The sequence below is a fragment of the Osmerus eperlanus genome, chromosome 27 (genome assembly GCF_963692335.1).
Source record: "Osmerus eperlanus chromosome 27, fOsmEpe2.1, whole genome shotgun sequence".
NCBI lineage: Eukaryota > Metazoa > Chordata > Actinopteri > Osmeriformes > Osmeridae > Osmerus > Osmerus eperlanus.
In genome coordinates this window covers 816031-843484 of record NC_085044.1, presented here as the reverse complement: position 1 = coordinate 843484, position 27454 = coordinate 816031, and the positions used below count along the sequence as shown (strand labels likewise).

Here is a 27454-nt window from a genome sequence, read left to right as displayed (position 1 = left end):
TTGCAGCAGTAAGAATATAATATTCACCTGCCCGCCACTGGCGAAGCAACGGGGAATGATTGATGAGCTAATCTGTCAAACCAAGCTTCGCAATCTCTGAGAGGAGCGTTCGATTGCACGGCGCCATGAGATAACATTAAAACCAGCCCCTGTCAATCAACTTCAGCAAAAAAATAAAGCTTCGTCAAGTAAACCTTGGAAGAAGAGACTTCCATATAGGCCCCCACCCAACCCCACCCCAACCCCACCCACCTCCAGCACCGACTCTTATCTGAGCCCACAAGCATTCTAAAGGAATGCACAGGGTTGTAAAAACACATTCTAAACCGCTCCAGGACATGTGGGCCGAGTGTGGAGCTGTCGGCCTGTCAGGCAGACGCCGTCCTGCTGGTGCCCTGCAACGCCTGCTGGATGTGGGCAGAATGTGGTTAGCCCTCAGGTAGTGAGCAGGCTCTCTCCTCCCTCCCTCCCCCCTCCCTCCCCTCCAGGGACACCTGGGTGAGGGTATATAATCCAGCGCGGGCCTGCAGTGGGTCTGCCTGTGAGGAGAGCACCAGCAGGCTAACATGGCGGAGACTAACCTGAAGATCAGCGGAGGGGCAGTGAGGTTCGGAGCCACGTACGGAGGCAACCGGCTCTTCTCCGGGAGGAGTCTGGGTGGAGGAGGAGGAGGTGGCGCAGGAGCTGCCCTCTCTAGGTCCTTTGGCCTGGGAGGAGGCGCGGGGCTGGGGATGAGAGCAGGAGGTGGGCTGGGAGGAGGCCTCGGACTGGGGCTGGGTGGTGGCGGAGGAGGTGGTGGAGGGGGTTTTGGTCTGGGCATGGGTGGAGGAGGGGGTTTTGGTCTGGGCATGGGAGGAGGAGGGGGTTTTGGTCTGGGCATGGGTGGAGGAGGGGGTCTTGGTTTGGGCATGGGTGGAGGAGGGGGTCTGGGCGGAGGTGGTGGGGGCAGCAGAGCCTTCAGGGCTGGGGTCGCCCCTCTCAGAGCTCGTCTCGGAGGCCGGGTCTTCAAGATCGGCGGCTACGGCTTCAACCCCTCCTTCCTGGGCTCCAGCACCACGGTGGACGCTGGCGTCAGCCCCGTGCCCAGTGTGGACCCCTCGCTGCCTTCGCTCGACACCGTCCAGGTCACCCGACTGAAGGAGAAGGAGGAGCTGCAGGTCCTCAACGACAAGTTCGCCACCTTCATCGACAAGGTACGCCTCCGCACCACCGTGGCTAGCTCTGTGACAGTTTTAAGTAATCATTTAGCCGACGCTTTTCTCCATGTTGAACTTACTAATAGTGCGCACACAAAGTAAAGCCAAGATTCCATACCTAACATAGCAGTCTTCAACAAGCAAGCGTTTCAATATTTGTACGTGCGCTATCATAAAAACAATTCTCACACAAAGGGACATCTGCTCACACAAGAAGAATCCACATTATGTTGTGGATTATTTCTATGGTTCTCACACTCTGATTCCGGTCTCATCTGGATCTGATCTAGGAAACTCTAACTTGTAAAGGTACTGTATTTAATATGCTGATTGATCCATGCATAATTTATGCACCCCCGTCCCCGTCCCTCCATTAATCTAAACCCAGTGAAGACCGCAATATCCAGGAAACGTTGTCTTTAGCTTTTTATTTATTGCGGCGGCTTGTTGCTCAAATCACTACCGTGTTTGTAGGTTCCAACAGACTAGCTGTGTGATTCACGATTGAGTCAATATCCAATAAAGACAACCAGCCTCATTCAAATCCCACAGGTTCAACATCGTTGAAAGGTTGAAAAATCCACTTTCACTACACCGGATCAATGCGCTAGACCTTTTTCATTCTAGAACATTCTAGAATTTTCGTTTGTTAAGTCGGGCCCTTGAAAGTTTCCGGTTTCAGACGCGGGAAAGATTGTTTTGATGTTGACAGCATCAGTGGCGATGTGTCCTGGTTTGGGCCACTGAAATAAATTTGCGCAACAGACAAGGGATTATAGCCTACAATAAATAACATTCTGATCCAGTGGGTCGGGCAGGGTTCACAATTCGATGTCGCTGCTTTTCACAGCCAGTTAATTGATGGTAATATGCGCTCGTCATGGTAACTCGATGGTAGCGTAGCTAGCGACTAATGTAGTTAAGGGCCTTAAGTTCTAAACAGATCTGTTATTGTATCTATTCATCGATTCTTCTTCTTCTCTCCCCCCTTCAGGCGCGGTCACTGGAGCAACAGAACGCCATTCTGAAGGCCAAGATCTCGATGTTCACTAACCCAGACCAAGGTGGGCCGGCTAGCACCTCCATCCTCCTCACCTCCGCCATCGGCACCTACAAGACCCAAATCGACAGCCTGTCGGCCACCAAGGAGTCTATCATCGCTGAGATCGAGCACTACAGGAGAGTGATCGACGACGTCCAGAGCAGGTGGGGCGCGGGAGGGGGGGGGGGTGTTGAACCTTGATCTGCAGTCAAATGCTCTACTACTACTAATAATCCAATAATACCACAGATACCAAACAAGGTCAAAGCATATCACTGTAACTTTGCGACACAAAGTGAATACATGTTGGGGGGTGATTCCCACCAAAACACACATACTAACCCCTTTGGTAATTTCATCCAAAGCACACATATTAACCCCTTTGCATTTACATTACATTTAGTAGACGCTCTTATCCAGAGCGATTTACAGTAAGTACAGGGACATTCCCCCGAGGCAAGTACGGTGAAGTGCCTCGCCCAAGGACACAAAGTCATTTTGCACGGCCGGGAATCGAACCAACAACCTTCTGATTAATAGCCCAACTCCCTAACCGCTCAGCCATCTGACTCCTCCTTTGGTAATTTCATCCAAAACACACATACTAACCCCTTTGGTAAATTTCCAAAACACACATACTAACCCCTTTGGTAATTTCATCCAAAACACACATACTAACCCCTTTGGTAATTTCATCCAAAACACACATACTAACCCCTTTGGTAATTTCATTCAAAACACACATACTAACCCCTTTGGTAGTTTCATCCAAAACACACATACTAACCCCTTTGGTAAATTTCCAAAACACACATACTAACCCCTTTGGTAATTTCATCCAAAACACACATACTAACCCCTTTGGTAATTTCATTCAAAACACACATACTAACCCTTTTGGTAATTTCATCCAAAACACACATACTAACCCCTTTGGTAAATTTCCAAAACACACATACTAACCCCTTTGGTAAATTTCCCAAAACACACATACTAACCCCTTTGGTAATTTCATCCAAAACACACATACTAACCCCTTTGGTAATTTCATTCAAAACACACATACTAACCCCTTTGGTAATTTCATCCAAAACACACATACTAACCCCTTTGGTAAATTTACCAAAACACACATGCTAACCCCTTTGGTAATTTCATTCAAAACACACATACTAACCCCTTTGGTAATTTCATTCAAAACACACATACTAACCCCTTTGGTAATTTCATCCAAAACACATACTAACCCTTTTGGTAATTTAATCCAAAAAACACATACTAGCTGTAATGTTTCAATAAATCTCAGGCACGGTAAAATTGCTTTTATATACTTTAGTAAATGTATATGTCTCGGTTACAATCGTTTGCGTCTCATGCTAACACCGCCATATTTATTTATTTTTTCCCGCTGCTTCTGCAGTCTAAACACCACAAACCAAACTAAAACACCCTCTTCTGGACGAACTGAGACACATCACATGTGGAGATATTCTAACAATTCTAACATCGCATGTTATAAATCATGAACATTACACTAACCCCTTTGGTGAATTTCCCAAAACACACATACTAACCCCTTTGGTAAATTTCCCAAAACACACATACTAACCCCTTTGGTAATTTCATCCAAAACACACATACTAACCTTTGGTAATTTCATCCAAAACACACATACTAACCCCTTTGGTACTGAACACATGAACGCTGCTGTAACATGACTTGACACCGGCAGGTATGAAGAGGAGTCGGCACAGACCAAGTCCCTGGAGATGGACTGGACCACCCTGAAGGAGGTATGCATCTGTCGAGGGGGGGAATAAGAATCAGCATTACTGAATTGTCATTGTGTTGAAAACAAAATAAATAGTTAACATGACCTGTTATTTTGATTGACGTCTCAACGTCTTTACAGTCGAGTTTAGAGTAAAAGTCAGCAGAGTTTTCTCGAGGGGGTGTGCTTGTCAAACCTCCTAACTAGGGAACAGTCTCCTGCCTGGGGGCCAGCAGGCTCACCTGGCTGCTGTTCTCGCCTGGCTGCTGTTCTCGCCTGGCTGCTGTTCTCGCCTGGCTGCTGTTCTCGCCTGGCTGCTGTTCTCGCCTGGCTGCTGTTCTCGCCTGGCTGCTGTTCTCGCCTGGCTGCTGTTCTCGCCTGGCTGCTGTTCTCGCCTGGCTGCTGTTCTCGCCTGGCTGCTGTTCTCGCCTGGCTGCTGTTCTCGCCTGGCTGCTGTTCTCGCCTGGCTGCTGTTCTCGCCTGGCTGCTGTTCTCGCCTGGCTGCTGTTCTCGCCTGGCTGCTGTTCTCGCCTGGCTGCTGTTCTCGCCTGGCTGCTGTTCTCGCCTGGCTGCTGTTCTCGCCTGGCTGCTGTTCTCGCCTGGCTGCTGTTCTCGCCTGGCTGCTGTTCTCGCCTGGCTGCTGTTCTCACCTGGCTGCTGTTCTCACCTGGCTGCTGTTCTCACCTGGCTGCTGTTCTCACCTGGCTGCTGTTCTCACCTGGCTGCTGTTCTCACCTGGCTGCTGTTCTCACCTGGCTGCTCCCAGGAGGTGGACCACCTGTACCTGAGCATCTTCGAGCTGCAGACCAGCATCGGCGGACTGGAGGACCAGATCTCTCTCTCCAAGCAGGTGTACGATGCTGTGAGTCTCAACACTGTGTCACCATCTGTTCTAATATTACGTAGAGTATTTCAGTCAGGTTTTGTGGTGTCAGTTATGTTTCTGTATGTGTGGTTTGTAGTCTTCACTGCAGTTGCAGATCAGGACATTTTTTTCCACTCTGTTCGTCCCTTCAGACCCCCCCCCCCCCCCCCCCCCCCTCCTCCCTTCTGCGCTACATTAAAATGTCTCCCCATCAATTATGGAGATTCAGACAAGCTGGGAGGCAGCTCTAACCGCTAGGCACCAGTCACCTCACACACACACACACACACACACACACACAACGATGATCAGTGGAAAAGCTGCACACATTTTACAGTTTTCACCACAATTAGCAATTCAGTTCCCTAGGTCTGTGACTCATTCTAAAACAGCTGTGGTAGTTTTGTTTACTCTGTGACCAGCATCAATATTTTCCGTAAGTAGTCAGAGTGGGATTGAAAGGGCACATACCTTGCATGATGATAAGGCTACCATAACTGTGTATAAACAGTGTAATGACTTGAGAAAGCACAAGTTAATTTTAAGTCTCACAGTAGCCCCAAAGAAATCATTGCTTTCCTGGTTTGCTGAGATGACAGTGTGTTTCCTGTGTTAACACGCGTCCTGTTGGCTGTGGTCTGTCAGAAAGTGAAGGAGGTGAGGAACATTGTGACAGGCAGTGTGAAGTCGGCCTTCTCCATCTCCGTGGACAACACGGCGCAGGCCCAGGACCTGACCTCAGCCCTCGCAGACGTCAAGTCCCACTACGAGGCTCTGGCCCAGCGCAGCAAGCAGGACGCCCTGCTCTCTGTACAGGACAGCGTACGTGGGAGAGGGAGGGAGGGAGGGAGGTAGGGAGGGAGGTAGGGAGGGAGGTAGGGAGGGAGGGAGGGAGGGAGGGGGAGGGGGGGAGGGGGAGGGGGGGAGGGGGAGGGGGGGAGGGAGGGAGGGGGGGAGGGAGGGAGGGAGGGAGGGGGGGAGGGGGGGAGGGAGGGAGGGAGGGAGGGAGGGAGGGGGGGAGGGGGGGAGGGAGGGAGGAATAAATGGAGGGGATGGATGTATGAACCGAGGGATGGACTGATAAATGGAGGGATGGATTGATGGATGGAGGAATGGATTATTCATCCCCAGGGATAAATTGATTTTTCCACTGTCGACATGCAGTCGTCAAGGATCCCATTAACGCTCCCTTAAGTGTCCAGCAGCCAGACCTGTTTAGGTCTTAGCATCGCCTTCACTGCTACAGTCATTCATACTGGTATACCTGCCTCTAGAAAATATTGATTCAGAGCCAAAATTAGACGTCACAATGTCCACCCTTTGTCATGGAACCCACAGTGGATGATCCATCCTCTCTGAGGCTCATTTCAGGTCCACACAATCCTGTGTGTCTGTCGCCTCCTAGTGGCTGCTTGAAGTACAGCAGCCAAACTCCCATGAAGGGGGGCAAACACGTAATCATTTACCCAAATTAGATAAATGAGAAGAGAAACAAATGTGTAATCGATCTGTTAATTCTCTCAGGCTCTCTCAGAAACACAAACTTCATAATGAGCTAATTTACGCTGGCTAACTTCCCCTCCATCTCCAAATCTCTCTCAGATTTCCATGATGTCGCTGTCGTCCCAGCCCAGCACCCAGAGCCTCACTCAGTCCAAGGAGGAGCTGCGAGTCTACAAGCTCCAGATCGATTCAGTTCAGAGAGAGATCGACAGGCTCAAATCCCTGGTAGGACCCCCCCCTCACCCTTCTGATTCTCACAACTGTTAAAATTATATGAAATATTTACGTACGATTATTGAGCTCAACGAGCCAAACGACAATTTCCTAAAGGAAACAAAAATCCTTCGGCGATAAATCGGAATCTTTATTTTCACGTTGGTTCGCCGCTCGCCCAAGGTGACGTCAGTAAGCACCTCCTGACTTTATTGCAGAACATCCAGATGGAGTCCCAAGTGGAGGAGGCCGAGTCTCACTCCTCCTCCCACACAGAGACGTACCACGAGCAGCTGCTCATCCTCAGGTCCCAGCTGGACGACATCCGCAAGGTAGCACACCACGCGTCACACGCTCTTTAACATCTGTTCTTGTCTTCTGACGTATAGTCACTGGACACATCAAGTCCCCTGAATGACTGGGACGTTCGTTTCTGTATTTCCACAAAGCAAATCACCCATTACGGACAAGAATACCAGGAACTGCTGGCCAGTAAAATGTCCCTGGATGTGGAGATCACAGCGTACAAGAAACTTCTAGACAGCGAAGAGAGAAGGTGAGTGGTGACCTGTTAACCTGCAGCTGGTGACAGAGTAGTCCCCCAACACACACACACACACCCCTCTACCCCCCAGCACGCACACACCCCTCTACCCCCCAGCACGCACACACCCCTCTACCCCCCAGCACGCACACACCCCTCTACCCCCCAGCACGCACACACCCCTCTACCCCCCAGCACACACACACCCCTCTACCCCCCAGCACACACACACCCCTCTACCCCCCAGCACGCACACACCCCTCTACCCCCCAGCACGCACACACCCCTCTACCCCCCAGCACACACACACCCCTCTACCCCCCAGCACGCACACACCCCTCTACCCCCCAGCACGCACACATCCCTCTACCCCCCAGCACGCACACACCCCTGTACCCTAGTTTGTGTGATAGATTAATGCGGGGGGGGGGGGGGGCTAGTTTGTAGACTAAGAAAAGGGAGACTGGCGTTGGTCACGGTTTGGAATGTAAGGGAGAAAACAGGACAACGGCACATGCTAACCCCTTTGGTCCTTTTTCGGACGTTTTCCATCCAAAACACACATACTAACACTTTTGGTCATTTCATCCAGAACACACATGCTGACCCCTTTGGTCATTTTTCTGTCGTTTTCCATCCAAAACACACATGCCAACCCCTTTGGTCATGCTACACATCGTTGTCTGCTTCTGGTCACCCCGACTCTGCGCACCCCTGGCTCCCGCTCGCATCAGCGTCTGGTTCTGGTCAACCCGCTCAGCAGCATGCAACCTCCTCTTTCTCTGGCCCACACACAGTCCTTTTCTCCCTTTATATACACGCTCCTCCAATCACCCCCAGATGTGCCAATCAGCGCTTAATTGTCTTTGCTGGGCCGATAGACCCCACTTATCACACCCTTTTGTCATTTCCCCTTTGGTCATTTACACACGATAACAGTAATGTAATGTAACAGTAATGTAATAACAGACATGAACTCAAATCTAATTTATTTTTATAGTTTTACAAGCAACTTCACAGAGACCCATATACCTTCCCCTATACATGCAAACTGATGTTGAGACACAAATATTTTGAGTACCAGATGAGTGTGAGGGGTGCGTATCAGACTGCTGCGTGTCAGTGCATGGCTGGGAAGCGTGGGATCAGCATGACAGGACAGAGAGACAGGTGGGATCAGCATGACAGGACAGACAGGACAGGCAGGTGGGATCAGCATGACAGGACAGACAGGTGGGATCAGCATGACAGGACAGACAGACAGGTGGGATCAGCATGACAGGACAGACAGGTGGGATCAGCATGACAGGACAGACAGACAGGTGGGATCAGCATGACAGGACAGACAGACAGGTGGGATCAGCATGACAGGACAGACAGACAGGTGGGATCAGCATGACAGGACAGAGAGACAGTAGACAGCATCACAGCCCACCTGACAACCAGGTCCAACAAGTGATTTCCCTTTCTGTGCTTCTGTGTTCCAGGATCAAGTCAGGTGGAGGCGTGACAGTGCACATGTCCAAGACAGCGACCGGTGGAGGTCTAACCCTTGGAGGAGGAGGGGGTGGAGGAGGAGGGGGTGGAGGTGGAGGTCTGGGTGGAGGGTACGGATTGGGAGGAGGTTTTGGCGGGGGTTACGGTGGTCTGGGAGGGGGGCTAGGAGGCTTGGGTGGTGGTGGGTTTGGAGGAAGCTTGGGTAGTGGTGGTGGGTTTGGAGGAGGGGGTGGTGGGTTCGGAGGGGGACTTGGAGGTGGAGCCAGCTCGTTCGGAGGGGGCAGCTACATGTCAAGCCTGAGCAGTAGCGCACGTAAGTACAGCCACACCTCCTGTGCTGTAGATCATGCTCCTGTAGGGAGACACTGGAGAGATACCCTCTTGTAGGGAGACACTGGAGAGATACCCTCCTGTAGGGAGACACTGGAGAGATACCCTCCTGTAGGGAGACACTGGAGAGATACCCTCCTGTAGGGAGACACTGGAGAGATACCCTCCTGTAGGGAGACACTGGAGAGATACCCTCCTGTAGGTATAAACCTAATAAGAGGTTGATCTCCAGGAGCAGGGTTGGACAGTAAACCTGTATGAGTATGATAACCAACATTGGTATTACGCAACATGTAGCCATCCTTGTGTAACTAGGAATATACAAATCATGTTGCTGTGTTAGGGTCATCTGATGCAAGCCGTGTTGTAAGATGTGTATTTGTGTTCCTGTGCAACCTGAGGTGTAACCCAGTGCTCCCTCTCCTCCAGTCTCCTCCACTATCTACTGAAGTCCTGCTCAATCTGCAGTCACAGAACAGAGGAAACTGTCGCACCACCTGAAATCAAATATGATTTGACTGTCTAGAGACTGTACCATAACCCAGGATTTGTAATAAATAAAGGAATTTAATCGCACAAGCGTTTGTGATATTGTGTCCGTAATACATCCAATCATATATACCACCAAAATAAAACCCACAAACCAGTGTTATATGCTTTAATTAGATGAAGGTCCAGCTGTTTACCTCTGCCACACATCATTACATTTATAGTACTGTAATACATGGTACTGTAATACAAAGGCCAATCAATTAAAAATCTGGGAGCTGTATAAATCACAAACGGGACAACCCAACACAAACCACTCACACACCTTCCTGAGAAGGCTCCAAAACACAGTCCATGATTTTGTATAAAAAAAACAGTTATTGACAGAAGCTCTCTCCACACCCCGGGGCTGAACACCTCCCACGTGTCCAAACTCCCAGCCTGTGGTCGGAGTCTCGCTAAGCCTCCGCTCACAGAAGCCCCCTCGGGGACTCGAAAGTTCCTAATGACAAACTTTCCAGTGGGAGGGAAGGAGAGGGTGAGAACTTGAAGCAGCAGGGTGGAGACTCTACTGTCCTCCTTCGCTTTGTTTTCTCTTCTGTTTGGAGGGCTTCTTCCCTGGAGGCTGGTTCAACTTCCCTGGAGACTGGTTCTTCTTTCCTGGAGGCTGGTTCTTCTTTCCTGGAGGCTGGTTCATCTTCCCTGGAGGCTGGTTCATCTTCCCTGGAGGCTGGGCCTTGGCCTTCTTGACTGGAGGCTGTGAAGGACCTTCTCCTCCTCCTGCTGCTCCAGGTCTTTTCCTCTTGTTTTTGTTCTTCTTCCTGCCCTCTCCTCCCCCAGTTTGGTCTGCGCTGGCCACGGCAGCGCCCTTCTCCGACACGGGCACTTGCTTCTTGCGGTTTTTGCGTTTCTTGCTTTCAGGAAGGAAACCTTTCTTCTTCTTCGCTGGAGCTTCTTGTTCCTGGACGTCTTGCTTGGTCTTCGGAAGTTTCGGCTTCCTGTCAAAACAAACACAAACAAACGCAGGATGATATTCAAGTACAGACACACTCCCCAATCATCAACACCTCACAACCACAAACCCTTACAGAGATAACGGAAGGGTTCTGTCATTGGTCATGTAGGTTGTGTGTTGTGATAGGCTGCTGGGAAGGTGACTCACTGGACTCCAAAGTGCTTCATGATGGCCCAGTAGATGTCGGCCAGCTGACCGCTCCTGAAGCCAAGGACCTGAGAGAGACACCGTAGCACACCCTGCACACGCTGGAGGTCCACCGGAAACTTCTGGAGAGAGACCCGGAATATATATATATATATAAATAAAAGAGAGAGAGAGAGACAAAAGAACAGGAGGTTAGTCAAATAGGTCATGAGCATTAACTTGTCAAGATAACATTTTAATGAAACATGAATGCATTGAAAAAAGTGATGTTTTCTGACCTGTTTGTTGATGATTTTGACCAGGGCGTTACAGAGCTCCAGAGCCTTGAGCACCTTCTCCTGGAACACCTTGTTCTTGCTCTGCACCGCCATCTCCTTCTCCACAGCCTCCAGGCTCTGAACATGAACACCAGGAAAATATGAACCTTTCACATCCCAGAAGCCTGCAACCTCGTCTTAGTACTGGACCTCATCCCGTTACACAAACTAAGACTTGTTTCTCAACTGCTTCACTGCTGTATGTCAATAAAGCTGATTCTGATCTGATGACGCTTCCAGCAGGTTTGTGAGGGGGGTGAGTCTGGTGTGAGGGGGGTGAGTCTGGTGTGAGGGGGGTGAGTCTGGTGTGAGGGGCGTGAGTCTGGTGTGAGGGGGGTGAGTCTGGTGTGAGGGGCGTGAGTCTGGTGTGAGGGGGGTGAGTCTGGTGTGAGGGGGGTGAGTCTGGTGTGAGGGGGGTGAGTCTGGTGTGAGGGGGGTGAGTCTGGTGTGAGGGGGGTGAGTCTGGTGTGAGGGGCGTGAGTCTGGTGTGAGGGGGGTGAGTCTGGTGTGAGGGGGGTGAGTCTGGTGTGAGGGGGGTGAGTCTGGTGTGAGGGGGGTGAGTCTGGTGTGAGGGGGGTGAGTCTGGTGTGAGGGGGGTGAGTCTGGTGTGAGGGGGGTGAGTCTGGTGTGAGGGGGGTGAGTCTGGTGTGAGGGGGTGAGTCTGGTGTGAGGGGGGTGCTCACCGTAGACAGCTGCTCCAGGACCCTGTGACACAGGTCTGTCCAGGGGGAGCCAGCCAGCAGAACCTGTACCTCCCTGTTCTGCACCGCCCCCAGGACCAGCGCTGAGGCCTGGCCCTGACACACAGAGAGAGGAGACACAGAGAGGGGAGAGAGGCACACACAGAAGAGAGAGAGCGAGAGAGGCACACACAGAGAGAGGCACACAGAGGAAAGAGAGCGAGAGAGGCACACACACAGAAAACAAATGTGAAACTCAACAGTCCATCGATCCACACCACAAATCATGAGCGTGTAAGTCCAGACCAACGCGTGTTAGAAGTGGTCTCATTGGCGTGGTTACCTGCTGGTGGTCGCGGACGCCAGCGGTGATGTGATCGACGGCGGTGTCCAACAGCTTCACACACAGGACCTGCAGGAGCAGAGGAACAACTCTAGAGGCTGGCTGGAGCTCAGAGCACTGGACTGCACATCCAGTCACAAGCTTAAATCCCCCGCAATGGATGAAAGCATCTGCTAAATTATTATACTGCTAAACCTATTATAATATTTAAACAACACGTCACAGAAGGTGAAGGAGGTGTGTGTGGAGGCCGTGTGTGTGTGTGTGGAGACCGTGTGTGTGTGTGTGTGTGTGGAGACTCACAGGGAAGCGTGTGAAGAGATCGGTGAACATGTGTCCTGTGAGCGGGCTCTTCCTGCGCGTCATGAAGGAGACCAGCGCCTCCTTGAACATAGCAGTCACCCTCTCCAGGTCCACACTGCCCAAGAAGCTCAGCTGGAGGCAGAGGGACGAGGGCGTCAGGTGGAGGCAGAGGGACGAGGGCGTCAGGTGGAGGCAGAGGGACGAGGGCGTCAGGTGGAGGCAGAGGGACGAGGGCGTCAGGTGGAGGCAGAGGGACGAGGGCGTCAGGTCGGCACTTGTGTTTATCAAACACGCCTGCTAATCAGTACATTACCAAACCCTGTACACACCTCTGATAACATTAATATATTATTACTACTGTAGTAGTAAGGGAGTCAGGTGGCTGAGCGGTTAGGGAATCGGGCTAGTAATCAGAAGGTCGCTGGTTCGATTCCCAGCCGTGCCAAATGACGTTGTGTCCTTGGGCAAGGCACTTCACCCTACTTGCCTCGGGGGGGAATGTCCCTGTACCTACTGCAAGTCGCTCTGGATAAGAGCGTCTGCTAAATGACTAAATGTACTACGACACTCAGAAAGGATCAAAGTAAACTAGTTTTCTTCTCTCGTGCCTTGTTGTTTATACGTGGCATAAAATGGTTAGTAAAGTGATGAGGGTGTTGAGTTTACCTTCTCTACTGTTAGGATGTCTGATTTGGTGTTCTCCTCAGAGGAGGGCGCCGCGCCCCTGAGAACCTTGACCAGGTACAGACACGCACTGGGACACAGGAGGAGAGGAACACAAGATGAAGGAGGTCTCTGCTTTCATAACACCTTCACAGCCTTCTGTTTGTTTCAGAATAACCTGTTCACGACACCAAATGTGGTTCATACGTTTCTTTCAAGATGAATACTGATCGAGCCGTAAGTGCTCCCATGGTTACCGCTACAATCTAGGTAGACTCACCTGAAGAAGTAGAGAGAGACGGAGGAGTCTGACAGCTTCTGGGTTTTGGTCAGGAGCTTCTCCAGAAGGTCGTGCAGCTCCGCCTGCCGGTCGCTCACCGTCCTGCAGTACAGCTTGGCCCTGCACAGCTGGTTCCTGGAAGACATGCTTGTTACAGACTGGACCGTTTCATTTGACATTAAGTTAAAAATAAATGTAGAAATGAACATTCAGGTGTCCTCGTGGAGCAGTTTGCAGAGGCACGAGGAGTAGTACGAGAACATTTGAAAAGGTATTTTTACAAGTAATAAAAATAAGTATAATGCTGTATACACAGTATATGTATTGATGGGTAGTTCATATCATCAAATATTTTATAAATTATAATATTTTACATTTAAAAATGTTTTTGAAAGTCCAGCAGAAGATCAAGGAGCAGAACTGGCGCACACACACACACACACACACACACACACACAGAGTGCACAGAAATGCCCTTTCTCAGTGTCTCGGTGGTCTGCGTCTGTGACGAGGCGTTGGCTTTCTACATGTGTCTGTTTGTGTATATCTGAGAAAGAGCAGCGGTGAAAGATGTGGTTTGTATAAATAAGCATGTATGTGACTCACTGGAGAAACAGCACATGGGCTCAGGTCTTACCACAGCAGCCGGGTTTGAATCCGGCCCGGGGCCTATGCTGCATGTCTCTCTCTGTGTGTCGTACCATTTACTTAAACAGACGTATGTATTCATGTATTTCACAGGTATTTATCTGAGTCATTTCTACCTGTATCATCACTATAGGCACCTGTGCGACCACCCTGCAGCGCCTCGTGAGTGTCTCGTGAGTGCTGAGGTGTTTCTAAAAGCAGGAGTGTGTCGTGAACACAGGTGTTTCTAAAAGCAGGAGTGTGTCGTGAACACAGGTGTTTCTAAAAGCAGGAGTGTGTCGTGAACACAGGTGTTTCTAAAAGCAGGAGTGTGTCGTGAACACAGGTGTTTCTAAAAGCAGGAGTGTGTCGTGAGCCTCGAGGTCACCTGAAGATGTCGGCCGCCTTGCGCAGGAAGTCCTGCTCCTGCTGGTCTGTGTCTGAGCTCATGCCTGCCTCGATCACCCCCAGCAGGGGCTCCACCATGCCCAGCACCAGGGGGCTGGAGCCCTGCCTGGACAGGAACACCTCCACCAGGTCCAGCACCTGCCAACACACAGAGCTTTCACTTCACACGCCGCAGGTGACATCATACCCATTACACACCGACCCTTTGTAATAGAAAAATGTCACGTTTAAATATCGTGACTGTACTACTACTGGTACCAAATGCATATTTGATAAAATGATATTATATGTGAAGAAGCGGTTTGTCTAGTTGTGTGGTTTAGATCAGTTAATATATGACAACATATTCCAACTAAGAACGGCAGAAAATCTTCCTGGTTCTGAGGAGGTACCTTGATCTTGAAGTCCCTCACTAGAACCTTCTCCTTGCGAGCGCGCTCCTTCTCGTGCTTCTTGGCCTCAGTTTTCTTCTTCTGCTCCAGGAAGAGAGCGGCGATGCTGCCGTCCAGGTTCATCATTGCCTCGTCATCCATCTCCTCGTCCTCGCTGCCGTCGCCCTCCGTGGCCTGGGGAGACACGCTGGATGTTACCTCGCTGTTTAGTGTTCACGTTAGACTACACTCCACAAAACTCCTTATGACACGCTTCACACTCAACCAGACTGACTTATAATACATGAATGAATGAATGAATTGATCATTCATCTTTTCAAAATAAAAAAACAAACTCAAAAATATAGGAGGCACCTACCAGGGCATTCTGGTTCTGCAAGACCTTCATCAGCTCTATACGGAAGTTCTGATCCACCTCTGCTGTCTCCTGCATGGGCTCATCTTCCTCCTCCAACTCCTCATCATCATCATCATCATCGTCATCATCGTCATCCTCGTCCTCGTCTGACTCATCTTCTGATGCGTCAGAATCTTCCTCCTCAGGTCAGAAAGGAAATCACACAGAATTAGCTTTAGCATTCATTTCCACTTTGGTTCAAGTTCATCAGCATTTTTATTCATATAAACATTCATATAAAGTCCAGGTAACAGCCACACCCTCACCTCCATGTCTTCATCCTGGTCGTCGTCTTTGCTTTTCTTCCCGTCGTCGGTCACCACCACGGCGCTATCCTCCTCATCCTTGTCCGGGTCCAGAACCTTCCAACCACAACCGCACGATTAGTGAAACACAGCCTCAGTCACTGAGGAAAGCCCTGAATAACATCCTGTACTGAAAACAAGCATCTGAGGCACTTCTAGATATTCAGCTTCAACGGACATTTTAGGGCCAAATGATCTTTATTATTATTTTAATAATGAAAATGCACCCGTTCTGTGACTTAACGGCCAATGAAGATATCTAACGTGATGAGTATTTCTCTCTCGTCGCCCCCCTCATGCCCCCCCCTCATGCCCCGGTGCAGCTGCCACCTACGTCCAGGATGGCATTGAGCGCGCGGGCCGTGACGTGAGGGCAGATGTCCGTGAACACGGTCTTGCAGACCTGCCGGATGTGACGGCTGGGCTGAGAGAGCAGCGACAGCAGGATGTCCACCACCACCTCCGCCCAGTGCGGCTCCTCCTCCTCCCCCTCCGCTGCACCCACACGGACAGGAACATCCGTCAGCACCGCTCTCACAACTACCATTTGTATTTTGTGATTGTATAATGACACGGCACATCCAGCAGTAAGGTGAGGTCGTACCTCCTGACTTCTTCCTCCTCTTGGACTTCCTCTCCTGGGCCTTCTGCATGCAGCTCTGCAGGTCTGTCATCAGCTCCACAAAATCATCCGGAGCCTTGAGAAGCAACACACGCATGATCTCCCAGCTGTCACCAAACACGCCTCCCCTCCTCCCCCCCAGACGGGCTCACCTTGAACAGGTGGATGCCAACGAGCAGGAAGAGCTGCTGGAAGACCCGCCCCTCCGGGCTGTTGGCTTTCTCTGCTCTCTTCCTCAGCGTTGCCACTGACGACAGCATGCTGCAGGGGCGGACACACAGATCAGTCTCACCGCTGCTCCGACATCACTGACGGAACTCTGGACCGCAGTGTGATGTCATGCAGGGTCAGGTGGATGTATCTGGCTCTGTTGTCATGGTGACACGCAGGCAGGTGTGCTAAACCGCGGAGGTCTGATAACTGCACTGCATCTACCTCCATCCCTCCATCCCTCCATCCCACCATCCCTCCATCCCTCCATCCCTCCATCCCTCCCCCTCTGTGCCCCCAAGCTGCTGTGCCTCCCAGCATGCGTCAGCTACCTGTCCCAGGCCTGTCTCTGCAGGGTGCTGAAGGGCCGCAGGGAGCAGGCGTGCTGGGGCTGCTTCAGCAGGCTGTCAGCAAACTGCACCAGGAAGTAGATCCACATGGAGCCGTCCAGACGCACCCCGCGGACACGCCGCTGGTTGAGGGCCTCCGTCTCCAGGGAGACCCCCAGCACGGGCAGGTGGTTCATGTGCTGCAGGATGCTGGAGGAGGCAAGATCATTTAGAAAGCTTATTTGACAACGACAAGCGATGGCCAAAGTGCTGTATGGTCAGAGTAGCAAGGTGTGTGTGTGTGTGTGGTGGTGGGGGTTACGTGAGACAAACATCTGTCAGATTAAGAGAGGTGTGTGTTCCAAAAAACATGTCAACTTGAACAAGATGTAATAATATCCAAACACACTTTACCGATGCAGTTTGCTCGAGGTTGCTCTCTTAAAACGATAAATCTCTCACCCAAAGCAGCCGTTGACGAGCACAGCGCGAGTGCGGTCGTCCAGAGGTACGGAGAGGACGCCGTTTGTCTCAGGGATGTCTGGAGTGGCCTTCGCTGCACTGAAGAACGCGTGGAAGAACACAAACCTGGCAAACATGACAGCAGCAGTTAGCATCAATGCTAACACCAAAACACAATGCCAGCAGACCAGTGACAGGGACCAGAGCGGAGCTAGCTCACCTGGCAATATCCATCACCAAATCCTCCTCCTTCTTCACTTGGCTGTTCTCCACTATTGAGACGAGGCGTGGAATGATCCATTTCCGCAGACGGAATATGGAGCTCTCTTTCCTGTGGGCAATCAGGGATTTCATCGACTTGAGGTACTTTAGGTAGGAGATACAGAATAGGGGTCCTAACCATAGGAACCTAGATATACAGTTCAATACAAGGCTTCCTAAACGTGTGTGTGTATATATATATATATATATATATTCACAAAACTCTGCAGGAGCTTAAAGACACTCCTCACAGTCTCTGTACTCACTGGCCTCCCTCCTCCTGGTTCTCCTTCTGCCTGCGGGTGCTGAAGTCCAAACAGGCGTCCATGTGTGGGTGGAGGAACATGTCCTGGAGCCAGGACACGTAGCTCCGGAGGACCTGGGGCTGAAGGTGAGACACCACCCTCCACACGGAGGGCACCACCGGGTAGCCCTGGTTGGTGAGCAGGGAGAAGCCCTTCATCACAGCCATCTGTTTGTCCTCGTCCGGGCAGCCGCGCAGGAACTCGCCCACGTTGGTCTCCATCTCCGGGGCGAACTTGAAGCGGTCAGGGAGCTGAGGGGGGGGGATGTCAGTCGGGGACATTGAGCATGTCGGTCGGGAACATTGAGCACTCTCACAGAACATCCACTCAAACTAAACTAGCGTGGATGTAAAACTGCCTTTGTTTGTTTGGACGTTAGCTACATTCATTTAAACAATGTATTATTACAAATATAAGTAATTATGAAATATCATAATGATCTAGTATCAATATATTGCGTATATAATGTTGGTTATGTCCTTCATCACTAACATGTACTCTCGAGACGCTCCTCTCTGTTCAGTAGAGGAGCTGAGAACTGACCTGGGCAGAGACCACGTGTTCCCCGTAGTGCCTCATCACATCCCCGGACAGCACCTGCTTGATCTGGGACAGGGACAGCAGGGGCAGGGCACTGCCCAGCAGACGGAACGCCAGGTAACTGGGGGGCGTGGCCAGACACAACGAGAGGTAAGACTTTCTCACCAGGAGTTGCTCACAAGTACTAGAGGATTCTCCCCTTGCACATCAACTAGCATGGTGTTAAAAGCATTTTGGATATTTCAGAGAAGCTTGGTAATAGTTCTAATGTTAATATGATATTTATTTCTAAAGCGTTGTCTGCTAGCGTGTGCTTACTGTGTGTGTGTGTGCTTACTGCATGTGTATGTGTGCATGTGCTTACTGTGTGTGTGTGCGCTTACTGCGTGTGTATGTGTGCATGTGCTTACTGCGTGTGTATGTGTGCATGTGCTTACTGTGTGTGTGTGTGTGTGCTTACTGCGTGGGGCCCGGCGGGTCTTTGAGCATGCCGTTGATGATGGTCTCGTTCCAGAAGAGCTCGAAGTTCTTCTCCTTCAGAGACACCTGCAGGAGGTCGAGAGCCACGCCTGGGAGCTGCTTGTCCTTCTTCACCGAGCGAGCCGCGATCCTCATCACCTCCGTCAGCCTGGGAGGAGGGAGAGGAAGAGGGGGGAGGAAGGATAGAACACAAGGTTGGTAAGGACAGACAGACACTCCTTTTCAAGCTTCATCTCAACTAACTACTCTTAGATGCTATAAGCTGTGATCGGAAAACAGTGACCCCAAAAAATATACATAATTTGACATCATTAAATGAAAATGCTGAAGTGACCCACTTGGGGATGTTGTCGGGGGTGACGATGGTGGAGGTCCCCAGCAGCTTGTTGAGCTTCTTGGGCTTGAGGACCTGTGGGAAGCGCTGGAGGGCCACCAGCAGCAGCTGCAGCTGCTCTGGGGTGCTGAAGGCCGATGAGAGGTCACTCTTAAGAGCCCTCAGCAACACCTCCTCAAACACCTCCACGGGGGTCTGCCACACACACACACACCAGACACAGACAGAAAAAAAGAACTCTTTATGATAACAATAACCACGGTAGATCAATCCAAGTTTGAAGGGAAATGAAAGTGTGAGTAGATCCTTGAACTCCTGCTGTACTTCCTACTTGTACAGCGCTCAGGCTAAGGTTTGTCCAGCATCAGTTACCTCGTTGAGGATGTCCACCATGGTCTTCCTAGGAAGATCCTTCAGGTGTTCCCTGTGCTGAGAGAGACTCTGGAGGAGCTGCACACACTGCAACACCACCTGGGGTTCCTGGAACACACACACACACGTCACATACAGGTCACACAACAGCACACAAACAAGCTGCACTTCTTTATAAAATATTAAAATAAAAAGTCTTACCTTGGAGAGACGGTTGGACTGAGAGAGGGCAAGCACACCAAAGAAGTTTCCAAACAACGCATTTCTGATCAGTTTCTGCAGACGACACACACACACACACACACACACACACACACAAGGCCTGACAGTTAGCCCCGGGTCTACAGCTTGCAGAAGCAGCTTCAGCTGAGAAGAGGAGTCTGTTTACCTTCTTAACAGTCTCCAGGTTGTGCTTCTCTTTTATTAGATCCAGAGCGCTCTGCAGAGGAACATCTTCAAACACGCTCAGAACCTGAAATCCACAAACACGTTAGCATATTTTGCTCTATGGTAACTGAGATGAATATATAATTTGATAGATATGTCCGAATTCTTGCTTTGAAGACGTTTGAGTACCTGACATTTTAGGGGAGAATTATTTTAGATAATAACAATATGTTCATTTTGCGCTACATCCATAGCAACATACACAACAGTAGGATTTGAACCTGCTACGTCTTCTGTAGTCAAACGCTCTAACGCTGAGCTATACCGACTATAGCTGTACCCCAGGCGACATGTGTTACCTACCTGACCCAAAGCCAAGCTGAACCCGGGCCTGGCAATCTCCCTGGTGTGGCCCAGCCCGTCTACCAGCCTCTTCAAGGTGTACTTCAACTCATCAGGCTGAAACAAATATGCAAAAGACACATTATAGATCAAGATTATAGAAGCGGCGGCCACTGTCAGTGGCACTAACACAGAATACTTCAGTTATTCGGTCCGTTTAATGGAAAGTTGGAAGGCTAGCTTTGAGGGGGAAAATAGTCATTTCATACAGTTTGACAACTCAGTCAACTGTCCTGTGAATATGAACTGTCGGGATCTGTGCCGTGGGGAACCCCGCTAAGTCTGGTGTCTTTAAACACAGAAAACACACGTGGCCGGTGTGACGTATAGTTGCAGCAAAGTTGAGTTAGCTTAGCCAGCTAGCGGCCTGACATTATTAGTAAACTAGCTTACATTTGTTTGAATACGTTACATACGTATTTTCTCCACACCACCCACTCAAGAATTTTGCAAACGAGTCAATGTTTGAAACAGTACACATGCCAAGTTAGCAACTAGCGATCTAGCTAGCTGAAAATATACACGTACCTTATTACTGTTTTTTAAATACTCTACGAGATTCTCAATCGCTTTTAATCGTATTTCCTGTTCGGATTTTGCAATGTCCCAGAAGAAGTCAAGGAACTCTCGATTCTGTAAGAGAATACCCTTGGCATCTGTTACTTTTGGTCGCACTGGCTCTGTTTCTATCTCCCCCATGTCTGCATGCATTACATTAGCCATGCAAGATCCCCGTGTGAGTTTCAGAGAGAAACGTGCTTGACCCCAGAACAGAGTACTTCCGGGTCTAGCGGAAATGAACAACATGCCATAAATTCGTAACTTGTAAATATTTACAAACATTAACTATTATAAGTATATATTATAACAATTATAAATTGGAGTATGAATGTAATATGTTCAATGTATTTAGTTGTTTTAATGATGGCAATATATTTTACTAGATTACTTCTGTGAAAAGTAAAACGTAGGCTAGAAAGGCGGGAAAAACGTAATCCTTATACAATTACTTTTAAAATGATAGGCCACGTTATTATCCAACTCTACATCATTTGAGAGTGTCACTGCCTGCTGGCTGTTTTTCTGTGCGACCTTATTGAAACCCCAAAAGCATAGACACCCACTGTGAGACTTGGGTGGATGAAAAAACTCCGGAGAAAGAAATATTAACAATTTAGGCCATGCATCAAGACTAGTGACACAGACACGGGATGCGAGAATCCATCTGGCAAGTTATTCGTTGTGCCCGAACTACATGGTTCAGTAGAGGTCTATTGGTTAAAGTTAACCCGTGATACGATCACCTGCCAGTATTTTTTTTAAGTGCCAATCCTTTTCCAAACAGTTTTCAAGGCGGATTTACCAGATATTTATGTGTTACAAACAATCTGGCAAGTCTGATCTGTCTGTTTGGACTGCTCCTGAGCAGTTTGCTAATAATAAGGTTTAAAGGGAAGCTGTTGTGGCCTATTAGAGCAGATTTAGTCTGGGGGTGATATGTGAAGATCTCAGCGACTGAGAGTTAGACATGTCTGAAGTGCAAAGACTGAACCACTAGAGATAAATAGACAAATGGACAATCAAATCCAGTGTGCGCTGCAGAAGTCCAGTGTGCTGTACGCCATGAAACAGGGTTATAAAAAGAAAAAATAAGAAAAAAAGTGTAACAAAATTAACAACAAACACTTTATATTTCTTCCCTCAGAGAGGCACAGTGCGGGGGCAGGGCCGTGGGGGTCGGCTTGTGTACCTGTCCAGCGAGCCGGGGACGGATGTGGTGGTGTTCAGTTTGAAACAGGAAGCCTAGCTTTCTCGCAGCCTCTCATCTGTGTGAGGTTGTCAGTGAGCGGCGACGCAGCCTGGAAAGGCTTTACTGAAGGTAATAAAATAAAGTTAAATCTGTCTGGAGTAGCCGGTAAAACGAATGTAGAAGACGGGTAGATCGTTTTTGAGTTGAAATACGATGAAAAGTGTTTTGTATTGCTGATGATGGTGTCCTCTGATATATTTTCCTTTAAGGGTCTTAGAAGTTGTATGCTTCTCTGATAAATGTCAACATAATTTACATTTACTAAATTAATTTTTTGCGAGATACAGTCAGGACTCTGCATTATATATTTATCTCCGTTATTTATGACCTTAAATATTAGAATGAACATTCTGTTCCCCTCATCCATTAAACCTGTTCACTAATCCGTGGATTTTTTATTTTATTTTTTGAAATAGTTTTATTAACACGTTAAATGTTAGAGAGTGTATTTATTCAATGTTTTATAGCCTTGCAATGGTCTGTATGTGCTTAGCTTTACTACAGACAGTTTCCAGGAAGGACCTGGGCACTTTTGTTGGCACAGTTGTCGCTTAAGCTGAGCTTTGACACGGTTTCTTTGGCTGATAGAAGTGCTTCCTTTCCCCTGTGGTCAGTCAGACTGACCTGAAATCACACAACCTTGACTGTGTTCTCAGAAGGCAGAGAATGCAGAGCTGGAGACTTGAAATTAATTTTGTAGCATGTAGTAAAACAATGATATGATTAAAAGACACACATGATTAATCAAACCCAGATGAAAGAAAGACACGTGTCCTGGTTCTTTTGTTTCAGATATGCAAGCCATGTCCAGCCCTGACTGGCCTCTCCTGGCCAGCATCTCTGTGGCTTCTCTCTCTCTGTTTTCTGTTTTATGTCTTTGGTGCAAAAAGAAGCACAGTGAGTAATCGTTATTGTTTTATACGTTAACATATATTTTGTAATTTAGGCCATTACCTTATTGTCTCATGAACATTTCCAAATGTATTTTGTGAAAGCCATTATTGGAACAGGCGCCACAGTTATATTGCACAACTGTTGAGTTACACAAGACAAGAAAAAAAACAAATGTTCCTCTCTGACAGGGTTGATACAGGAGAATCACATCTATGACCCTCAGGTGTTGTAAGTATAATGAATGACTTATTAACTATATTAAATTATACTTCATCACAATTCACAAATGCTCAATAACACTGGGAAGAAAATACAGTGTCTCTCATGAAGTATAATAAAATGAATTATTTTCAAACAATCTCAACCTGTTGTAATGTTCATGACCTGCTTTACACAGCCAGCGTGAGGGAAGCAGATTTGCAGTAACGCGATCTAAGACAGGTGAGCAATATCTATCAACCCTACATCTCTTATTTTATATTTACATTTGACAGTATTGATCGCTATTAAGCATTAACACAATATCTGATTTGTGAAATGGTTTTAGACGAATAGGCACATTAATACAGTTTAATCTGTCTTTTCTAGTCATACGGCCAAACCAAATAATGCGCCAGTTGCCATTAACACCTCCAGAGTAAGTATCATGTGAAGAGTACAATTCCTCTATGAATATGATCCTTAAATGGACATTTTATAGCAAACATTTCATCACCTCGAATGAATGTAACAAAACCAAGAGCATCTTTTACAAAGGCAGGGAACAACGTGTGAATGTTGCGTGTAAAAATTTTTGGTGCCTTCAACGGCTGTGAAAATTACCCTCTATTTGTTCTAGAAGGTATTGGTTTTGGAATTTCCAGTAAAGGTAAAAATAAAAATATATGCATGCAAAGGAACTATCACTTCAAGTATTTAATGTTTTCAGGGAGCCCGTGACGTTACAGACACAAAGTTCACAAGGTAAGCTTTTCAGCAACTGGACATTTCCATGGAGTGAACTTAACATTCGACAAAACATACATTGAGATTGTACATTAAAATGCTTTCAGTTTCTGTAAAATATATAGTAAGTTAATATTTACCACACATGTATGTGTGTGTGGATGTGTCTGTAGGCGTATATTTGAGATAAAATGGTTTGGTGATGAATGTGAAATGGGTTCATCATCACCTTCTGCTTGTGGGTCAGATGGCTGAGCGGTTAGGGAGTCAGACTATTAATCAGGAGGTTGTTGGTTCGATTCCCGGCCGTGCAAAATGACGTTGTGTCCTTGGGCAAGGCACTTCACCCTACTTGCCTCAGGGAGAATGTCCCTGTACTTACTGTAAGTCGCTCTGGATAACAGCGTCCGCTAAATGACTAAATGTAAATGTTTTAAACCACAACGTACTTCAGACTTCACCAGCCCCTTACACATTCAGTTTCATGACCAAGCCATTCCCTTTCTGAAGCATGACATCATTTTTCATCACTTATAGCGAAAATAAATAAACATAAATGGAAGACATTTTACAAAAAAATACAACAATTCCCTTTTCTTATTAAACAGAAAGGCACCATACACAAGCTAGATAGAAAGTGATAGAACTGTCTAACTGAGTGAACTGATTTTTTCATATTTAGAAAAGAAGACACAAGAAGACAAGTACAAATATCAAAATGCTCACGATGGTAAGATCCATAACATGGATGTATTACAATATATAGTGCACAATCCATCTGAGTACTGATTTAGATGTCATCTTTTACCAATCAACAACTCACTTTTTTTGTTACTTTAGCTACGATGGGAACCTGTGAACCTACATATGTGTAAGTGGACATCATCACATAAGGCATGTTCTGAACAACAGAACGTTGTACATTTACAGTAATTCGTTTCTGTGTGTGTGGTCTTTGCAGAGATCCTATTCCTGCCCTAGTTTACCAGAACATTGATGAAACCATGAATACAGACCAGAGGGACTCAGAGTCGGGTAAACAAGTGTTCATGTTTTTGTGCTCAACTGTGAAGAGATTTTAGATGGCATTGTTTTTGTAAGACTTCACTGTTGATTGTCCTCACTTGCTGTTTTGCTATCTGATTTATGCAGCATTTTAAAAGTCATCTATTAAACTAAAGACTGCGTTGCATGTATAGGAAACACTAGTTCCATTACAGTACATGGCTTGTAAGGTCAATGGAAAAGTTACACAAACAAATGAGGGGGAGGCTAAACAAGCATGTTTGATCTGCAACAAGCAAGACAAAAGATGAACCATACTATTACCAAATGAATATTTTTCTCTGTTCCTCTTGAGAAATTGAGAACTTTGAATTAACAGTTGTTTCACATTACATGTTAACCTATTCTTGCCTCTTCAGACACTGAACAATGTCCATACGAGAATGTTTTCCCCTCGTTACCTTTGAGCGACACCATGAACAGCAATAATGGTATGTTGGCTAATGTTGCAAATAGGATCAACCCTTTTTAATAAGCAGGATATCCTGAAAGATAAATCTTCATCTTAATTTCAGTATCAGTATGAAAAAGGTGTTAATCCACTAAAACGGCACAACCCTGAACTGGAAGATTTGAAAGAAAAAAAGTGTATTATGTCGTGAATACAATTTATGTTTTTGTTGGCAAATAAGTAGGCTTTACAATATGTTGTTTGACACAAAAAAAATCACTACTTGATCAATCTTTTGTTTTCTGACACCCACAGATGGGTCAGACTACGAGAACTCAGAGTTCCTGGAGCAGGTGAAGAGGGACCAGGAAGATGGTATGTTCTACTGGACACACAACCAACCCACTGCTGTACTAGGACTACACACACACACACACACACAACCAACCCACTGCTGTACTAGGACTACACACACACACACACACACACCCAACCCACTGCTGTACTAGGACTACACACACACACACACACACACACCCAACCCACTGCTGTACTAGGACTACACACACACACACACACACACCCAACCCACTGCTGTACTAGGACTACACACACACACACACACACACACACCCAACCCACTGCTGTACTAGGACTACACACACACACACACACACAACCAACCCACTGCTGTACTAGGACTACACACACACACACCCTCTCCTCATTGCTGTACTAGGACTACACACACACACACACCCTCTCCTCATTGCTGTACTAGGACTACACACACACACACCCTCTCCTCACTGCTGTACTAGGACTACACACACACACACACCCTCTCCTCATTGCTGTACTAGGACTACACACACACACACTCTCCTCATTGCTGTACTAGGACTACACACACACACACACCCTCTCCTCATTGCTGTACTAGGACTACACACACACACACCCTCTCCTCATTGCTGTACTAGGACTACACACACACACACACTCTCCTCATTGCTGTACTAGGACTACACACACACACACCCTCTCCTCACTGCTGTACTAGGACTACACACACACACACACCCTCTCCTCACTGCTGTACTAGGACTACACACACACACACCCTCTCCTCACTGCTGTACTAGGACTACACACACACACACACCCTCTCCTCATTGCTGTACTAGGACTACACACACACACACCCTCTCCTCACTGCTGTACTAGGACTACACACACACACACACCCTCTCCTCACTGCTGTACTAGGACTACACACACACACACACCCTCTCCTCATTGCTGTACTAGGACTACACACACACACACTCTCCTCATTGCTGTACTAGGACTACACACACACACACCCTCTCCTCATTGCTGTACTAGGACTACACACACACACACCCTCTCCTCATTGCTGTACTAGGACTACACACATACACACACTCTCCTCATTGCTGTACTAGGACTACACACACACACACCCAACCCACTGCTGTACTAGGACTACACACACACACACACCCTCTCCTCATTGCTGTACTAGGACTACACACACACACACCCTCTCCTCATTGCTGTACTAGGACTACACACACACACACCCTCTCCTCATTGCTGTACTAGGACTACACACACACACACACTCTCCTCATTGCTGTACTAGGACTACACACACACACACACTCTCCTCACTGCTGTACTAGGACTACACACACACACACCCAACCCACTGCTGTACTAGGACTACACACACACACCCCCAACCCACTGCTGTACTAGGACTACACACACACACACACTCTCCTCACTGCTGTACTAGGACTACACACACACACCCCCAACCCACTGCTGTACTAGGACTACACACACACACACTCTCCTCACTGCTGTACTAGGACTACACACACACACACCCCCAACCCACTGCTGTACTAGGACTACACACACACACCCCCAACCCACTGCTGTACTAGGACTACACACACACACACACACTCTCTCCTCATTGCTGTACTAGTAACTGAAATTGACCCTTTTCCATCTCACAGATGAACCCGACTATGTGAATGCAGATAATGAAGGTAGTGGTTGATCTGGAAACCACCCAACAAGTGGGAAGTGACTTCTTCTATAATAATCTGACAGCTCAGAGGTCCAGGCCTACGGACGGATCTGCTGCCACCTAGTGTTCCAACCTGTAATAGTCTTTACTTTGACCTTGTGATTAATAATTCCACTTCTGCTCTGTAAATAAATATTTTTTATTTGTTGTTGATGAATTAAAGCTAAAAAAAATTAAAAACATTAGTCAT

The 27454-nt window shown here is 48.0% G+C and overlaps 3 protein-coding genes across 4 annotated transcripts; 2 read left to right on the top strand and 1 right to left on the bottom strand.

The window, feature by feature from the left end:
- Window positions 1-548: 548 nt before the first annotated feature.
- si:dkey-183i3.5 (uncharacterized protein LOC566445 homolog) lies at window positions 549-8856 on the top strand (the record flags this gene model as incomplete). Its single annotated transcript, XM_062452997.1, has 9 exons — window positions 549-1193; window positions 2191-2402; window positions 3971-4031; window positions 4776-4871; window positions 5520-5696; window positions 6477-6602; window positions 6809-6922; window positions 7040-7146; window positions 8622-8856. Coding segments are annotated over exons 1-9 (1755 nt in total), but the record flags the coding sequence as incomplete, so codon positions are not given.
- Window positions 8857-9605: 749 nt separating this feature from the next.
- On the bottom strand, window positions 9606-20799 carry mybbp1a (MYB binding protein (P160) 1a). Of its 2 annotated transcripts, none has more exons than XM_062453906.1 (27): window positions 20560-20799; window positions 19993-20088; window positions 19631-19714; window positions 19444-19518; window positions 19243-19350; window positions 18875-19065; window positions 18517-18684; window positions 18060-18177; window positions 17478-17767; window positions 17171-17281; window positions 16951-17076; window positions 16492-16698; window positions 16102-16210; window positions 15932-16025; window positions 15662-15822; window positions 15289-15384; window positions 14984-15160; window positions 14626-14799; window positions 14214-14371; window positions 13199-13333; window positions 12922-13009; window positions 12256-12387; window positions 11953-12021; window positions 11613-11726; window positions 10891-11007; window positions 10613-10734; window positions 9606-10448 (listed from the first exon to the last, which is right to left on the bottom strand). In XM_062453906.1, the coding sequence occupies exons 1-27, from the start codon at window positions 20752-20754 to the stop codon at window positions 10019-10021; spliced, it is 3945 nt and encodes a 1314-aa protein (XP_062309890.1). In that variant the 5' UTR covers window positions 20755-20799; the 3' UTR covers window positions 9606-10018. The 2 variants fall into 2 exon arrangements, with proteins under 2 accessions (XP_062309890.1, XP_062309889.1); XM_062453905.1 differs by having other exon boundaries at window positions 14984-15163; window positions 20560-20798.
- A 929-nt stretch (window positions 20800-21728) lies between these two features.
- Window positions 21729-27450, top strand: LOC134014059 (linker for activation of T-cells family member 2-like). The gene is made up of 12 exons (XM_062453911.1): window positions 21729-21910; window positions 22634-22738; window positions 22924-22963; window positions 23133-23176; window positions 23324-23372; window positions 23664-23698; window positions 24363-24410; window positions 24521-24551; window positions 24642-24715; window positions 25105-25176; window positions 25452-25511; window positions 27191-27450. Exons 2-12 carry the CDS (start codon window positions 22636-22638, stop codon window positions 27232-27234), a joined length of 600 nt encoding a protein of 199 aa, XP_062309895.1. The 5' UTR covers window positions 21729-21910; window positions 22634-22635; the 3' UTR covers window positions 27235-27450.
- The last annotated feature ends 4 nt before the right edge of the window (window positions 27451-27454 follow it).

Excerpts from the sequence above, each read along its gene's own strand:
- mybbp1a (XM_062453905.1), bottom strand. The coding sequence starts at position 20,754 with ATGGCTAATGTAATGCATGCAGACATGGGGGAGATAGAAACAGAGCCA. Across the intron at positions 20,089-20,559 it reads ATTTAAAAAACAGTAATAAG|CCTGATGAGTTGAAGTACAC; the intron begins GTACGTGTATAT and ends TATTTGTTTCAG. Across the intron at positions 15,164-15,288 it reads ACCAGGATGAAGACATGGAG|GAGGAAGATTCTGACGCATC; the intron begins GTGAGGGTGTGG and ends TTCTGACCTGAG.
- LOC134014059 (XM_062453911.1), top strand. The coding sequence starts at position 22,636 with ATGCAAGCCATGTCCAGCCCTGACTGGCCTCTCCTGGCCAGCATCTCT. Across the intron at positions 22,739-22,923 it reads TTGGTGCAAAAAGAAGCACA|GGTTGATACAGGAGAATCAC; the intron begins GTGAGTAATCGT and ends CCTCTCTGACAG. Across the intron at positions 23,699-24,362 it reads ACAGACACAAAGTTCACAAG|AAAAGAAGACACAAGAAGAC; the intron begins GTAAGCTTTTCA and ends TTTCATATTTAG.